This window comes from Hippichthys cyanospilos, chromosome 14 (assembly GCF_059441005.1).
Source record: "Hippichthys cyanospilos isolate Australia breed blue-spotted pipefish chromosome 14, RoL_Hcya_1.0, whole genome shotgun sequence".
NCBI lineage: Eukaryota > Metazoa > Chordata > Actinopteri > Syngnathiformes > Syngnathidae > Hippichthys > Hippichthys cyanospilos.
The window spans coordinates 16890001-16906827 of NC_142382.1; the positions used below are offsets into that span (position 1 = coordinate 16890001).

Genomic DNA, 16827 nt, shown 5'->3' on the forward strand with positions numbered 1-16827 from the left:
AAAGATAGATTTTCCTCCATGCGGCCCCTGGGCCAAAATGAGTTTGACACCCTGCTTTATGATGTATATCTTTGGGCATGATTATCAATACATATTGTGAGATGAAAAATTGTTAGTTTGGGGCTGTTAGAGAATATTTATGTGTTATTATTCATGTGTTATTCATCTTGGTCCCTTTATAAAATGTGTTTAAATGTTTCCATCATTCTGGTTTTAACACTTTTAGAATTACATGCATAAATGCTACAAAAATGCCAGGATAGTATTTATATTGCGGATTTTACATACTGCGGAGGAGGCCTGAAATGTATTGGTGGGGAGCCTACTTTGGCACAAATAATGTCGGATGGAACACTGATGGACTTTTGACTTTGAAATAGCAGTGTACAAATACTTTTATTATTTGTTACTTGCGGCGTATTTATGAATAGAATAAAATTGACAAGGAATATTCAAAAATTCGGAAGGGATTTGTAGAGTTCCATTGTATGAAATTTGCCATTACCTTCAAATAAATCTAGTTGTGATATTTCATTCTAGCTTTCATTGTGCAGAGATTTGTTTAAGGAGGTTGCCATTGTTCCAAAAGACGTTTTTTTATGGGATAAAATGTACGCCCACGGTAATTCGAACGCTAACGAGGTCTACTCATAAAACTGAAAGTTTAGCTGGAAATTAGTGATTGCGAATCTGGAATTGAGCACAAAATTGCAGATTCGCCGAGCTGTGCGGAAGTGACATACAGGCGCGCGCACTGTGACGTATTCACACGTCACGCAGGAAGGGACAGGAGTAGAGGGACGAGGGAAAATAATGATCAACAACGCAAACTACCGTTGTACGCGGTGACATTGTGTAAACACGACCAGAAAGGATTGCACGCACGCATGAAGGTGAGCGTTAAACTGACGGACACTTGGGGGTTTCTTCTCGTATTTTTACGCCAAATTAGCATTAGCAGGACGAGTCGTTGCTCCACGCAAACACCGCCGCGTCACGAAAATCCACGCATCGTACACAACTTGCAGATCAATTGGAGTCGTTCGGTCGTCAAAACAAGAAATGATTAAGAGTGGCTCTGCAAATAAGCGCCTTCTGCGCTACCAGATTTGCTGCTGTTTTGGTTTAGGGTTGACGGGCGAAGGAATGCGGAAGTAGCGTCGTACTCACAGCTGACGTGTTGACGAATCGGCGTCACGTCAGCTCGCCGGCATGAAGTCAGTGACACATGATGTGATCACACGCCGCGCGCTGTGTCATTGTGCTGGCGTGCGCGACAACATCGACAACTTAACGGACTCTTCGATGACATGATCCGCTACGTTTATGTTTGATAGCCGGCAATGTTCGGTCATATGTCCACACAAGACAATACATCATCTGACTGATCACCGTTTTGCATGCGCCTTTGTTTGTCTACTTACAGTTCTGCGGCAGACAGACTACAAAAGGAAATGAAAGATGTAGTTTGGTTTAAAGGGCACAGTGGAACACTCTACAGGTGAGCAAAAAAGACAACTGTTGCTTATCGTCAGCTTGTAGTGGCGCTTAAATCAAATAGAAGCAATCAATGCAAACACCACAAAGGCCTAATATGCATATTAAACTTTACTGGTAACGTTTAATCTAAACGTTTGATTTTTCATGTCCAACTGTTTGTTCTCTAACTGAGAACTTGAACTGAAAATGTACACTATGTGAATGTGTCATTTTGTTCCCTTGTTGACATCACAAAACCAAGATGAAAATGGTAATTGCCCAATTGTGACACTTCTTAAAGGTTTCAGTCATCTTAAAGCAGGGGTGTCAAATTCATTTTTATAGTGGGCCACATTGTAGTTATACTTTCTATCACTGGGATGACTGTGAAAGCAAACAAATTTTAGGTGTCTGTCATACCTCTAACTAGTTTTTAAATCAGTAGCTGGTAAAACTGTTCATGAGAGATTTGGAATAAAAAATGTTGGGTTTTTCTTCCCAAAAAATTTATAAAAGTAAAGACAACTTGCGAATTTGGTATTTTAACCAGAAACTTGAAGTCAAATCAACATTTTGCGGGCCACATAAAATGACATCCTCAGCAGGTTGACCCTAACCCTAACCAACTGAGCAACAGGAACAGTCACCTCAAGACAAATAGGTGGCCCTCTATGGAGATGCCTCAGTGAATTTGTGGATCAAACATCTAATGTGAATTGTACCATTAAGCGCCTGACAGCAAGTGTCAAAAATGTATTGAACAGTTGGACATTCAATGACTTACAGGTCAATTTAAGTTCACCTTTAAAGGTCATTGTGCATTTTCAGGTCATTCTAAATTTTCACCCAAAAGCTAACATCCCTAATGTTTGGTGAGTAGTCATCATAGTGATTTGCAGTTTGTTTTATCATAATAAATGTTTTTGTCTTGTAGGCTATGAATTCCTCTAAGTATGGGGAAGCTTCAGATGAAAAGATGCTTGAAAAAGGTAAGCATTTTTCTCAAAACTTGAATGTGGAAGCCATCATCATCAAATATGGAATAAATTATGATAGGAATCCTCAATCTGGGCTTCTCTAATAACAATCAGATGATGTGAAAACTGGCATTTACTTTTATGTTTCATTAGTTTGGTCAAATTTTCTTTAAATTCATACATTTGTCTTCATCAAATAATGAAGGGTCAGGTTTTTCTTTTTTTGTAAAGTAGGAGGAGAATTTGCTGCTTTTAATGCTGTGCGTTGCTTCTTACTCCTCTGCATGACAATAAAAGATGTTGCCAAACAGTGAAAAAGCCAGCCACTTTCAAAAGTATACCTTACAATCCCAAATCACTTTTGGAAAATAAATGCCTTAGCATGCTTTTATTTTGCAGTTGTTCCAAGAAGTATATTATGGAAACCACTGAACTGACTCTTTACTGCACAAACTCTTGCTCCCGGAGTGCGTCACGAGTCATGGCTGCTGATATAAACAACACATTAATGTTCTGAAAACACATTCAATCACCATCGCACAAAAAAAAAAAAAAGACTTAATCACGCTGACACTTTATTGTAAGTTGCCCGTTCCCAGCGTTTAGCACAGCCTCTAGGATAAATTATCCACTAGCTAACAGCACTCAAGTGCTCTACATATGCTGGAAGGAGCAGTTTAAGTCTTTCATTGCCAAGCGTTATCTGAGTGCCAGCCGATATCCAGTATTTTGCAGCAGCCTTCAAGGCCCACAGAATATTGTATTGTATCACTAGACATTGGTGGTACCATATGAGAGATTGGATTGCATTCTTTACCTGTAAAAAGAAAGTAAAATAATATATCTTATAAAGTACTATTATATCTTTTAAAAATGAGTCATTTGAGTGACACCAAGCTATTTTGGACAAAAGGAGATGTTTTCTGCACAACAGTGACTTTTAAGACATATTTTTTGTAGCATCTGAAACATAAACAGTCTTTCCTTTGGCTAAAACATGAACAAAAACAGTGAAAATGTGTTTGTGATGGCAAAATAACAGTTTGCCTATGAGTGTAACTGCATTACAACAGTTCTCAATTGGCACAATATTAAGAGCAGCGCTCGCCCATGACACTGTAAGAGTTATTTATCTTTCAAAGGCAATTAAATAGATGAAAATGACTCTGAAACGTGTGACGATGACAGCCTAACAGTGGCTGTTTGTACTGATCACTTTTGACCAAATCAGGCTGACTCAAATGCATTTTCTGTGGTTCTGATTTCACTTAGTCTCACTGACTAAAATTCATGGGGAGAAAGTTGTCTAAAAGCTGTTTATTTTTGATAAGAAAAAAACTTGATTAGTAAAAAATTATAAAAGTTGGTTATTCATAATGTAATGGAAATGTGTTATATGGTCTTCTGTGCTTATATTTGCTTTTTTCCACCAAGTAAAACAAGAAAACCAAATATCAAGACTCTGCAGCCCAAAGAGAGAGAGTATTACCTCGATTACTTTCAAATCACCTGTGGTGATATTTAGTTGTTTTTTTTTTCAGCTTAAAATGATTGTAAAAGGCAGTTCAGACAAAAATAGTTAGCACTGCAAAAAAAAAATTACATGCAGTTTTTTTTTTCTTCAGTAAACAAAAAGATCTCAGCTGCAGCCTGTCTGATTTTATGGTTCCAGTGCACATCAGATTGCTAATATTCTTGCAGACTGCTCAATAAAGATGATTTTTGAATACTGAAAACATTTATATTAGGGTTACAAATCTTTAACTGTTCTTGTGTTCTTAATCTGGTTAAATATCTTGTCAAATGATGATACATATATATATATATATATATATATATATATATATATATATATATATATATATATATATACATATATATATATATACATATATATATATATATATATATATATATATATATATATATGTATGTATGTATGTATGTATGTATGTATGTATGTGTATGTATGTATGTGTATATATTATATGTATGTATGTGTATATATTATATAAAAATACACACACACCGTATTTTCCGCACCTGTATATAAGCTGCAGCGGTATATAAGCTGCAGCAGCAAAATATGAGCAGAAAAAAAAAGATTTCTGTCACGGTAAGCCGCACTGGACTATAAACTGCAGGGAATAGCATGCGTCTTATAGTCCAGTGCGAGTGAACATGCCTGCATGTTTAGTCCCAACATATTTATAGAAAATGGATGGATATTTTCAACACTTAACATAATACTGTTTGTTAAATAGCAGCTTTTTTTTTAATCTCCCTTTTATAGATTATTTTTGCGGACACATTGACTTTTGCGAACACATTGGACATAATTCATATATACAATCATAAATACTTAAATAAAAATATATACAGACATGGAAGACATGTATTTTTATTTAATAATATACTTTTAAACTCTTTGAGCACAGCCATTGATTAACATCTTTTCAGTTCTATTTCATAGTTGTTCCATAAATTGAAACCTCGGACAGATACACACATTTGCTTGATAGTGGCTAGCAAAAAAAATAATAAAACAACGGTTAAGACACACTGGACTATAAGCCACAGGGCTCAAATCATAAGGAAAAAGTCGTGGCTTATAGTCTGAAAAATACAGTTAATGGCAGTTTATTGAAAACAATCAAGGGTCATGTTTTTATTTGAGGTTAGGGTGTGTCATTTTTTTGCCATTAGCCATTAATTGGAGCACAAGTATTTTAAGCTAGTATCTTTGTTTTATTCACATTTGAATCGGTATCATTTTTGGGGGGACAAAACATGATCATCTGCTTGTATTGGCAGAAGACAAGCGCAGTAAAAAAGACAAGACCGAGGACTTTGCTTTTTGCGAGGCACCCGGACAGCGTGGAGGGGGCTCTCCCCGGACCTCTGAGGCTGGTAAACGAACCTCTTCAGAAATGGAAGCGGACTCCAAGCAGTTGTCAAGCAGCAAGAGAACCAGGGTGGCAGGAGAGGTAAGATTTTTCACACGCTATTTAAACAGAACACACAATGGAAGAAAATACAGACCTGCTTTGTGCCATCCTCTTTTGACCTCAAATTGCTGATGCACAATTTGTTGATTAATGGTCACAATTTGATAATTGATCTTATTTCCCACAGATTAAATTGACACTGTCTTAAAAGGGCTGGTACTAAATGAATAAAGTTACACATCAGGTACTAAAGTTAGTAATTACCTAAAGTCACTGATTACTAAATTAATTTATTACCATTATTTTAGATGCCCCTCAAGCCAAAAACCTGAAAAATAAATGAATACCTGGGATTGAAATTCTGGACTTGAAAAACATGAAAATATGAACCCCACTGCTGTAGCTCACTTTCCAGTGTACAATCAGTTCTTTTATTATTGTCTGTTGCAGCCTACACATAGATAGATGCGTGTGGCACATGACCAGCCGTGTGACTAATTTGCATAAAAGGCCAAGCCAACTCCATGCTGTGTTCCTTAACTGTGGGAACAAGTACTACTGAAGGTCATTTGACTGTGGTTACATGCACAGAATTCACCGGCAGCCTGAGAGAAGCACAATTTCAAATTTGTACCTATTTATTTCAAGGACAAATAGTGTACCTTACCTCAAAAAGGTGGAAAAACACTGTCCTAGATTAGACTGCCTCTAGACTGCACATTTAGCAATCATACATTTGGGGACATACACATACTTGTAAACCACACAGCCTTGAAATTCAATAGTTACTAACCTGAGTGCCATTCATAGTGCAAGTTCAGTAAAAAAAAAAATTCTCGTGAGCTTAAGTCATCTTACACTACAGAACAGCCGCAGCCCAAGTAATAAGTAAGGTTTAGCTGATCTTCATTAGTAGATAATTCTGTTTCTTTGCTATGTATTAATTTGTAGATTACAAACTGATTTGCATTTCCTGCCTGATACCACTTAACACCAAGCCCATTAGAAAGCCATCCCAGAATGCTTTGCTCAGCTATGTGTAACAGATTTATTCATTCTAATCATATTAAAAAAATTAAATAAAATAATTGTTTACACAGCTGCTTTACATTCTATGAAATCATGAGCTTGAACTACAGATCAAACCATGATGTCCTAGCCATGATCAGCAGTTGTCAGAAAAGAAAAGGCTTGCACTCACCAAAACAAACACTGGTCACAATCGATCAGTCTTTTCGATATCTACTGGTTTTTTGTTTGTTTATTTTTACCTCTTCATGCTCTCTTTCTCTTGGCACTGAGATGTACTGTGTATCTACTCGGGTGTTCCCAAAAGTCTTTTAAAAGATAATTTAAAAACGCATTGAGGAGCTCTCTTTACCTTCGAACTGAGATGTACAATACTGTGTATCCACTCGAGTGTCACAATGCATTTTTAAAAGCACTCTAGCGCGTGTGTCCAGCTGTGCTTTGGTGTCTCGTTGTTGCCTTGATTAAACAATTGAAGTTTGCAAATCAAGTGTAGCCAAATCAATCCTTTGCAAACAAAAGGCATTCCCGGCAGGACTCTTTGGAAGGGGTAGCTCACGCCCCTGGTAGGCCAGTCAGAAATATGGCCAAGTCGGGAAAGGTTAGCTAATAGCTACGCTACGCCTCTAAAGCAATCCGCCATCACTGCGTAGCTTTCCTGTTGAGCATTGCACCGCCTTGCTGCAGTGAGCATCCACTCATGTCACGTTCAACGTGCAGCCTCTAGATGGCGATCTTATGACTAGATTGGCTATAACAGCTGTTTAATAAGATACCAGCCACTCGCATATCCATCTGCGCTTGCGCAGAAGCCCGCAACTGTTGAAGCGAAGCGAATGCCCTAGCACCTCTGGGAGTAGGCAGATTACTTACAGCCTGGCGACACAAGTTAGCTTAATTCTAATTGGTTAAAAACTCCAACTTAAAACTATAACACTAGAAGGAGCGTAACCAAATGGATATAATATGACACAAAAAGAACAGAATATGGATAATAATTTAAAAATGAAAAAAGTATATAATATATATTTAGTAAAAATGATTTTAAAATGAAAATGACTTTTATCATAGCTATCATCATTTTTATAGTTTATTACAGTTATGATAATTGAAGCCAGAAGCTATTCGGAAGACCGGTTTAGCCCAATCACAGGAAGTTCCCGCTCCATATAACGGAGAAGTATCCGCTCTTTTTATAAATCTAATATCATCGGCGACTTGTGACTCTTTATTGTTATGGGTTTTGCTGTAATTACGAACGATTTTAATGTTATTCATTTACGTCCTTGTAGATCAGTGCGCACATTAGAAAAAGAACGAAAATGACCGTGGAAGAGTTACCGTGAAATGCAACCGATTGAGCGTAGCGGGAGACGCTCAGAGTTGTAAAGACTCAAATCTACGAGCCTTTGAAAAACAAGGAATTCCTTTTTACTTATTATTCTGGCAATTTACTTTCTCAGAGGAAATTGCTTATGGCTCAACGCATAAGAATCGGCAGACATCAGTGCTGATCAATGGGACAATGACTTGCAATTAGTAACACAACTGTATGATGCGCATGCAAATGTTTTCACAAAGCAAGAAATGAAGCCAACACAACAATTCAAACTCGTAGACTCATTTTTTTCCCCAACACGGTCAAAACTCCTCAATTCGTAATAGTGTCTTCACCTCATTTTTTTCCCAACACGGTCGAAACTCATCAATTCGTAATTGTGTCTCCAGCTTCTCCTTTTTTCACTCGATGTGTTGTTTAGCTTACTTCTTGTCTGCCTTCTATTGGAGCGCTATCTTAATTGCCGCCACAGAGGCCAGACCTGTCCATAAGTAGCAGCCCACATCCGATTAGTAAGCTTGACAAGTTTTGCAGCATTATTATAAAATAGCCTTGTTGATGATCACTTTCCATTCCAAAACAAACCCAGACCTAGTTGTCAGGTCTGAAATATTGCACTAATTGTATACATATGTTATTTACTTTCTCTAGATGAGGCGGCAGCTGTCAGATGAGAGCAGCAGACATGAGCCTCTGTGCCTCAGCACAAGTGGGGAGACCAGGGACACCCTCCATGGCAAATCCAGAATTTCTTACAGAAAGCCTCTCTTCAGTATCTCCCACAGAATTTTGGAGAAGAAGAACACACAGAGCGTAGAACAGCAAGCAGGCCAAGGTCCCGGAAATCAGCTCAACCCCAGCAGCCTCTTCTCGTCCACGCTCCTCAGTTCCCATGAAAATGGCTCATCGGAGGCTTTTCCAAGCATGGACAATTCAGGCCATGCGTGGTCAAAAGACTCAAGCATTTATCCTCTGATTGAAAAAATGTTTTTCATTCTCAATAGCCTTAGTTCCAGCATGACTCAGCTGCACAGCAAAGTGGACTTGTTAAGTCTTGAAGTCATGCGGATAAAGAAGCAGCTCAAACCAGTGCAGATGGTGGCCGAGTTCCAGCCTCCTCCAGAATATCTCCTGACAAGCGAGGAGTTGAATCCTCTGATGGAACAGACCTCCAACGCCGGAGAGCTGGGTTGCCGCTTGCTGGTGCATCTCTTCCCAGAGTTGTTCAAAGCCAGGGAGTGCTCTCATGACTGCATGGCAAGTAAAAGATCGCTGGAGTCGTTACATTTGCAGCTGGTCCGCAACTACGTGGAGGCTTGCTATCCGTCGGTCAAGAACAACAGCGTGTGGAAGGGAGAGTGCCTCCCTCAGATTAATGACTTTTTTAACCGCTTCTGGGCCCAGAGGGACATGGAGAGCGCTCGGCTACTCAGGAAGCAGACGATGGCGGGGGACGCCATAAAAGCGGAGCATTCGCCAACCTGTCGTTTCCTCAATGAACAGGGTCGGGGCGAGCACCCCTCTCAAGACAACCAGCCGGGCAGCTTGGTGGGAATGTTCAACGATCAAGCCGCAGAGGACCTGGACGAGCTCTCTTCCCCGGAAGACTTTGTCATTTTCCTCATGCACCGACTGTTCCCTGAGCTTTTTGAAGAAGCTTCCAAAGCGCCCGAGGGCTCAAACTGTTTAAACGGTGCGGGTCAGCAGATCCTCGACTCGGACAGGATGGAAATCATCAAAAAGTATATGGAAACCAATTTTCCAGATGTGCCTGAGGAGAGCTGGCTTCAGGTGTGCATCCAGCATATGGATGATGCGTTTGATGGTCCTCCCAGCAATGGCAATGGAAGCGAGCCTGAAAACGTCACCGATGAACACTATGACCCGGCCAGCATGTCTGAGGATGCTTCTGTTCTGAAGCTTCCGGAGATGTGTGATAACGAAAGGCCCTCGCGCAAGCCCAAAAAGTCACTGCTTTCACCGATAGATTTTGACAATCTGGAAATCCCCAAACCGGACTTTACTGTTCCCCGGGAGTTTCTCCTGTCCAAGGAGCAGCTAAAATGTAACTACGAGTGTAGTTTGTCTATTGGCAACTTTGCCTCCAGGCTGCTGGTGCTTATGTTCCCTGAGCTCTTCACCCACGAGAATACCCGGAAGCTGTATAACTGCAGCGGCTCTCTGGGGAAAAAGCAGCTGGATCCCTTACGAGTAAACCTGATCCGCCATTATGTGCAGTTGGTCTACCCGCGGGCCAGGAACGACCGAGTGTGGATGCTGGAGTTTGTGGGTAAACTTGACGAGCGGTGCCGAAGACGCGACACGGAGCAGAGGAGATCCTACCTGCAGCATCGTAAAGTCTACGGTCACGATGCGGAGCAAGACTTTTTCCTGAACCAGATCCACCCGGACGGCACTAGGGATGATCCCGAAATTGCCACTTTACCTCCTGAGAAAAGCAGTAAAGACTTTTGCAAAATTCCCCTGGACGAACTCATTGTTTCCAAACCTGACTTCCCAGTCCCGCCGGCTTACCTCCTCTCGGATGCTGAGGTACGGGAGATAGTCCAGCAGAGTCTCTCGGTCGGAAACTTTGCCGCCCGGCTGCTGGTGCGCCTCTTCCCTGAGCTCTTCACTCAAGAGAACCTGCGGCTGCAGTACAACCATTCGGGGGCCTGCAACAAGAAGCAGCTGGACCCCGCGCGCCTCAGACTAATCCGTCACTATGTGGAATCTGTGTACCCTGTGGAGAAGATGGAGGAAGTGTGGCACTACGAGTGTGTGCCAAGCATCGACGAACGCTGCAGGCGACCCAACCGCAAGAAGTGTGACATTCTGAAGAAGGCAAAGAGGTCAAATTCTGTGTTGTAGGGGCAAGCCCTCGCCAGAAAAACGCGTTGTCATTTTTGCACAGCATATAAGCTTAACTTTCCAAACCTGTCCTTTTTAGGATCAAGCCAACCTGTCACGTGTTTATGATGTACAACTCCCAAGTCCTGCAACATCTGTCGACGTATGACAAAAACGTCTATTTATAAAGCCGAGCTTATCAAAAATCCGCCGGATTTACATGGAGCTATGCATTTTGATTAGACCGAATCGGAGTGAAAGCACCTAAACACCTCCTGTCGGAATAAAAAGGCAGACTCTAAATGACATTTCATTTGCGTTCGCGGGGGAAATAAATCAACGAGTCATGTAAACAGATCAGTTGGAATCGCTAAATCACGTCACGTCTGTGCATGTTCTTGACGTACAGTCAAGTAAATGTGGCCATGTCACATGAGCACCTTAAAATGGCAGCAACTATAATCGTTTGACTCTTTCAGTGCCATGGATGGGGATTTTGGATTGAATGGAAATGGATTTAAATGAATGGATATAGGACACTTGTGCCCAGCGCTCCTCTTATATGCCTGTTGCGCACTCTTGTAATGTATAATACATACGCAAACTGTTATTTTTTCCATCAAAAACACATTTTCATAGTTTTTGTTCATGTTTTATCGAAGGGAAGAACCTGAGATGTTTAAGATTCTACAATGTGTTTAATGTGCTAGGATTTTTCTCCTTTTGTTCAAAATAGCTTGGTGTCACTCAAATTATCTATTTTCAAACGGAACAGAATCAAGTCGTATTTTTCTTTCCCAGGAAAAGAATGGGATCACATCTTTTATATGGTACCGCCAGTGTCTACATAGTCCTCCAATACCATATTCTGTCGGCCTTGAAATATGTGTCAAAATGCTGGATCGGTTGGCACTCTAGGGTTTGTCTTCTCTGATAACGCTTGGCACTGAAAGAGTTATAAAGTACTAAAAACATGTTTCTATCAAGATGCTGCTATCATAAACCTGTTCAAACAATTTCAACTATTGTGCTAAATTGAAAATGAACTCCATTTTGACAAATCACGATTACGTCGTTCTTCGCATGTCACACGGTTGGAACAGCTGATCTGATTAATGTAGCTGTAGTTCTTATGCAAGAATGGATTCGCCAATGGGGAATAAATATTTAGTCTACTTATATTTAAATGCTATTACATGGGGGGTGGCACTCCTCTGGAGATCGCCATGTCTGTTTAAGGAGAGCCGGATGAGGAGCGTTACACCTTTTAGAGCTAAGGATAAATGTTAAAAAAAAAAAAAAAATCCCCTAATTCATCTGTGTACTAATGTGCACAACTGAAAAAAAACGTTGCATTTGGACCTACATTAGGAAATATATTTAAGAGTACACAATTAGTATTATGGTTTTATTACGTCTGACATTTTTTCCCTTTGACATATTTCTGTTGGGTGGGTGGTGAGACCATTTGGATGTCCTTTCTAGACTCCTACCCAATAGACAGTTGCTGAGGTATTGAATCAGGGCTTGGTATAGGCGGACCCTCAAGACGATCAAGTGACTCGGACACAATAAAATATGACAGGGACATCCTTGCCTGTGACATTTGAAAAAAAAAGCTTTTTTTTTTTTTTTTAGCATTTGGACTCATAAAAACTAATGGCCTACATTTGAACGTATTTGCAAATATATTCCAACGTTTTAAACTAGTTTGAATGTATTTGGTTATGTTGGATGTATTTGCAGGTATATTGGAACTAGTTTGCCGCTCACAAATGTTTACTCCACATTGCGGCATCAAGATCAGAATAGATGACATCATCACTTGTATACAGGTGACCAGAGATCTTAAAATCTTTCAATCAGTGAGAAAAAAAAGTCTCCATGTAAACCCAGCAAAGTGTGGTAGCCTTGAACAATAACTAGTTCATAGCATAGTTTTCTAAATGGACATAAATTTCAGTTACCGATGTTGCACTTGTTTTCATAACAACCATATGATATTAAGCCTTGTTATAGAGGTTTATATGATAGAAAATTTAACATTGATAGTGATTGAGCACTTACAGTATTTCTAATAAAAATCACATGACATTTTAAAACTGATTTGCTGTGTTTGATTTGCTGCACTCTTCCATTCAGGCATTGAGCTAGTATAGCGCAACACTGCTTATTTGGATGCCTTAGTTTGAAAGGCCCTTTAAAAATTAACCTTTTTAATACACACTTCTGTCATGGCACACATTTGGCCATATTTAACATTTCCATTTAGAAAGGAAGAAGCTGGTGTACACATTGAATTCACGGCATCTAACAATGCGTAGTTCATCCAAGCGCATTTATTGCAAAGCAGGGAGTGTTTTTCCATGTCTTCCCTGTTGCCTCCATGACACTTTTGAAAACATCCCAGAGAATGCAATACAGTTTATAGAGTGTACCATGTCCTTGTCGTGTCCTAACTGGCCAGTTGGGACCTCTAAGAACATCAAGGCTTGAAGGCCTCATCCTTGGGTACAGTTAGAAATTTCCAGCGTCTTAAAGAAACTTTGTACTTTTCTGTATTAGCCGATTCACCCAAAACCTTTTTCAAGACGACCCTCATTAAAGTAACAGTGTCGGTGTCTTGGTTCTCTGACATCACCAGGTCCAACGTGTCCCCAACTCTCACCTAAATACAGCACAATGTGTAATTGTCAGGACAAAAGATACATGGAATGTGTGGAATTAGTAGCAGGAATGGAATAACATTGTTACTAAACACTCACCGTTTTACTTTTCTTGATAAGCTTTTGTCCATTTAATCTCAGCTTGTTGCTGTAGAAGTTATCTTCAATTTTGCTGCAGGAAAAAAAGGTATTCATAGAGCTGTTTTTCAAGTCTGACTTGTAGATTTTTTTTTTTTAACAACCAGAAACATCTTTCTTCATTTTAGACTACCAGAAGCAAAAGCACAAGAAAATTAAATGCAAAAACTATTGGCGATTTTGCTTTTAAAACCAAAGTTTAAAGGGAACGTCAAAAGCAATATTTACTCACTGGTCTTTAAAAAAAAATGTCAATCAATTTTGTGTTGGTTATGAAAGCTGTTTTGCTGCTCACTGTCGAAAAATGACCTCACAGTTGACTAATCACAGTTTAGCTTGTATACATCACATGACCACACCCACAAAACAGGTGAGCCGCTAAATGGCTGACGCCTTCATTCATAGTTACTCCACAATGATTCACACCTTTGGGCTGGTCTTCAGATACCCATTGTTCATGGTTTGGTCATTTTGGAGGAAGATGGAAGACTCCACACAGAATAACCGAAAGATTTGAACCCAGAGTTGAATGTGCTAACTTCTATACATACTGTATGTCTTTTTTTCATTGTGCGCGCAGCCTAACATTTTGTTGTGGGTACCTCATTTGTGAGACTTACTTGCGGGCCATGTCCAAGCCAGCTCTTAAAATGACATCATAACGGAAGGACTGCACAAATTTCTCAATGTCTTTATAATCTTTTGGCATATTTGGGTCTTCCTCCACCTCATCCTCAGACTCGCTGCTTTCAGAGTCCTCTTCCTCTTCTTCAAGCGTTTGCTTCGCAGCACCTTTCTTCCTGTTGCTTTTGAATCTCAGCTGATGGACAGACCACCTCCTGACCGCGTCCCTGCCACAGAGAGCCGGGCGGTGGCAGCCCAGTGTTGGATAAGCAGAGCAGCCCCACAGCTGGCGTGTATGAATTGTCCTGGGACACCATTCAGTCTGTGCGGTTCCATATCCAGCAGCCAGTAGATGTCGCGGGTTTAGCCGTCCCAGCTGCCTCATGGCAAGAGCTTGAACCACTAAACTGTGCATGTTGGGCCTCCACAGGGTCACTGCAAGCCAACGTTAGCAATTAATGAAAACGAACGAAATTATAGTCAAAGAGAAATGAAATAGAATGTTTGTTGACTTATATTATTCTTGTAGCCCTTTAAATTATCGCGATATTACCGCAACCCATTCGTTATAATTGGCACGGACATCAAATAAAAAAGCACTTCAACTCTCTGCAACGTGAAGTGGGGGAGTTGAATGAGAATTCAATGTTTCGTCATGCGTATTTTTTTAAATCCAGCGAATAAGCACGCATGGTTAGAAAACACCCAAGAGACGTTTAGGTACTGTTTTTATCGGTTTATTTCATTTATTAGTTTCGGCATCCTTTAACAGAGTGCGACACACATCAGGGTTACGACCCATGTAAAACTTATCTTTACGATACACCTTCCCCCCTATATTTTCAAAGACACCGCTATTGATAAAGATCATAATACACTATCCTGTAACATCCCTGTGACACACAGTTATCCCACTACAACGAAGTACAGCGCATGTATTGTCATCCACTCACCTAGAAAATAACCTCGCATAGCCTGCTGCCATAATACGTCGTCTGTGGCTGTTTTGTGTAGTTACATCGGCTGTTACAGTAGTGCTGCCGCCTGTCGTTTAGGAGAGTACAATACAGTTCTTTTGCGAGTTGGCCAAATGTGAAATGGTGCATTTCCGTTGCCTACTGGTGCATTTACGTCATCTACTGGTGATGAGTTTGGATCAGTAAACGAACTGTATCTAACATGCATATGTTCTACTTGTTCTTTTGCCGTTAAAACTACATGACCAAGAGAAAGAAGGAAATAAAGAACATCGGATTTTCTGTCTTGTAAACAACCAACTTTTAAAACTACAGTTCTATCACAAAGCACATGCAAATAATTATGACATCTATAATAATAATAATAATAATAATAATAATAATAATAATGGTGAGCGAAGGCTGGGTAAAAATGGATGGAATGGATAATTGTTCAGACGTACGCACAGTACTTCAGCTTCATGTGACGATGGATTTGATATGAAACAGTGATGTATATTGGTCACTAGATGTCACTATTTCTATATTTCAGTTAATGAATGAGCAAAGTTTAACTTTATTACTTTCGATTATTATTGTGCTTAGCAACAGGCACTGGATTTTAAAACACAGGTGTCTTTTCTTCATGTCGAATGAGAATATTATATTTTCTTGATCTGACAAAAAAGAATCATCGGAGCATCCAGTAGCAAACGATTAGCTTAGCAGTTAACACATATCCATTCTCAAACGTGCGTTCCACTCTAAGCGTTCGGAAAACGCTCAAAACTGCAATTTACCGAAGCAACAATTCAGTGTCCCACTCATCGATGGTGGTATGTTGGCTTGTCACTTTGGGTGGTGCCATGAACGTCTTCAGGGGTTTCTGAACAACTGATACTGCAATAACTATAGAGGAATTATTTCAATTCCGCGACTACTCCAAACCTCAGCAAGGTGGCTTTTTTTTTTATCGCGGGCGATGACTTTAACTCTCCTTTTGTCTTTTTTTCCCTCTAGGTGTATGGCGTTATATAAAAAATTTGAGCGGAGAAAATCAAACTGAGCGAGTGAAAACAAATTTTGAGCGCAAGAAAAAAACTATTGAGCGCGTAATTATAAGAGTTTGAGCGCGCGCCGATGGAGTTTGATCACAGAAAAAGAAATCGCTCGCTCAAATTTCCTTTTTGCTCGCTCGGGATAGTCCTCTCTCGCTAAACATCTCGCTCTCGCTCACGATACTCCTCCCTCCCTCGCTCAACATCGCGTTTGCTCAACATCCAGCTCTCGCTCGCTTGAGTCGTCCTCTGCGCTCGCTCATTTCTGCTCACGCGTTACGTTTGTGTCACAAAACCAGCCAATCAGAGCTTGTAAAAGCACTTTGATTGACAGTTTGGTATCCAATGAGATTGCTTGTACGCTATCCGTTGACGCCCTCTCATTTGCCCTGTGTTCACCCGGAAAGGGCAAACGAGAGTGCGTCAATACGGACTTGGGCTGGAGAATTACTTTTAATATTATTATTATTACTGTATTATATCATTTGACAGAAATACCTTGTTAGTTTTTGTACTTTAATAATATAAGCCCACCTCCTCCCGCCCACGTCGATGTGACGCACTCTCGTTTGCTCGTTCTGGGTGAACACAACAAGCAATCTCATTGGATTCCAAGCTGTCAATCAATGTGCTTTTACAAGCTCTGATTGTCTGGTTTTGTGGCACAAACGTAACGCGTTAGCAGAACTGAGCGAGCGCAGAGAACGACTCAAGAGAGCGAGAGCTCGATGTTGAGCAAACGCGATGTTGAGCAAGGGAGGGA

General features: G+C 40.2%; 2 protein-coding genes and 1 long non-coding RNA gene across 4 annotated transcripts; 1 reads left to right on the forward strand and 2 right to left on the reverse strand.

The window, feature by feature from the left end:
* Window positions 1-783: 783 nt before the first annotated feature.
* On the forward strand, window positions 784-12728 carry bend3 (BEN domain containing 3). 2 transcript variants are annotated; one of them, XM_088433531.1, is made up of 5 exons: window positions 784-893; window positions 1427-1501; window positions 2414-2468; window positions 5271-5443; window positions 8424-12728. In XM_088433531.1, exons 3-5 carry the CDS (start codon window positions 2417-2419, stop codon window positions 10641-10643), a joined length of 2445 nt encoding a protein of 814 aa, XP_088289657.1. In that variant the 5' UTR covers window positions 784-893; window positions 1427-1501; window positions 2414-2416; the 3' UTR covers window positions 10644-12728. The 2 variants fall into 2 exon arrangements, with proteins under 2 accessions (XP_088289657.1, XP_088289658.1); XM_088433532.1 differs by having other exon boundaries at window positions 5274-5443.
* LOC148413171 (uncharacterized) lies at window positions 4915-11119 on the reverse strand. The gene is made up of 3 exons (XR_015867809.1): window positions 10308-11119; window positions 10116-10221; window positions 4915-5460 (listed from the first exon to the last, which is right to left on the reverse strand). It is a non-coding gene; the product is annotated as an uncharacterized LOC148413171 (long non-coding RNA).
* Window positions 12729-12941: 213 nt separating the features above from the next.
* Window positions 12942-15116, reverse strand: mtres1 (mitochondrial transcription rescue factor 1). Its single transcript, XM_088433535.1, has 4 exons — window positions 15004-15116; window positions 14047-14485; window positions 13388-13460; window positions 12942-13290 (listed from the first exon to the last, which is right to left on the reverse strand). The coding sequence occupies exons 1-4, from the start codon at window positions 15020-15022 to the stop codon at window positions 13108-13110; spliced, it is 714 nt and encodes a 237-aa protein (XP_088289661.1). The 5' UTR covers window positions 15023-15116; the 3' UTR covers window positions 12942-13107.
* Between the last annotated feature and the right edge of the window lie 1711 nt (window positions 15117-16827).

Bases quoted from the DNA above. Each gene is read 5' to 3' on its own strand.
- bend3 (XM_088433531.1), top strand. From the start codon at position 2,417: ATGAATTCCTCTAAGTATGGGGAAGCTTCAGATGAAAAGATGCTTGAA. The intron at 2,469-5,270 runs GTAAGCATTTTT...TTGTATTGGCAG, and splicing joins TGAAAAGATGCTTGAAAAAG to AAGACAAGCGCAGTAAAAAA. The intron at 5,444-8,423 runs GTAAGATTTTTC...TACTTTCTCTAG, and splicing joins GAACCAGGGTGGCAGGAGAG to ATGAGGCGGCAGCTGTCAGA.
- mtres1 (XM_088433535.1), bottom strand. The intron at 13,461-14,046 runs GTAAGTCTCACA...TTTTTCCTGCAG, and splicing joins GGCTTGGACATGGCCCGCAA to CAAAATTGAAGATAACTTCT. The intron at 13,291-13,387 runs GTGAGTGTTTAG...TGCTGTATTTAG, and splicing joins TTATCAAGAAAAGTAAAACG to GTGAGAGTTGGGGACACGTT.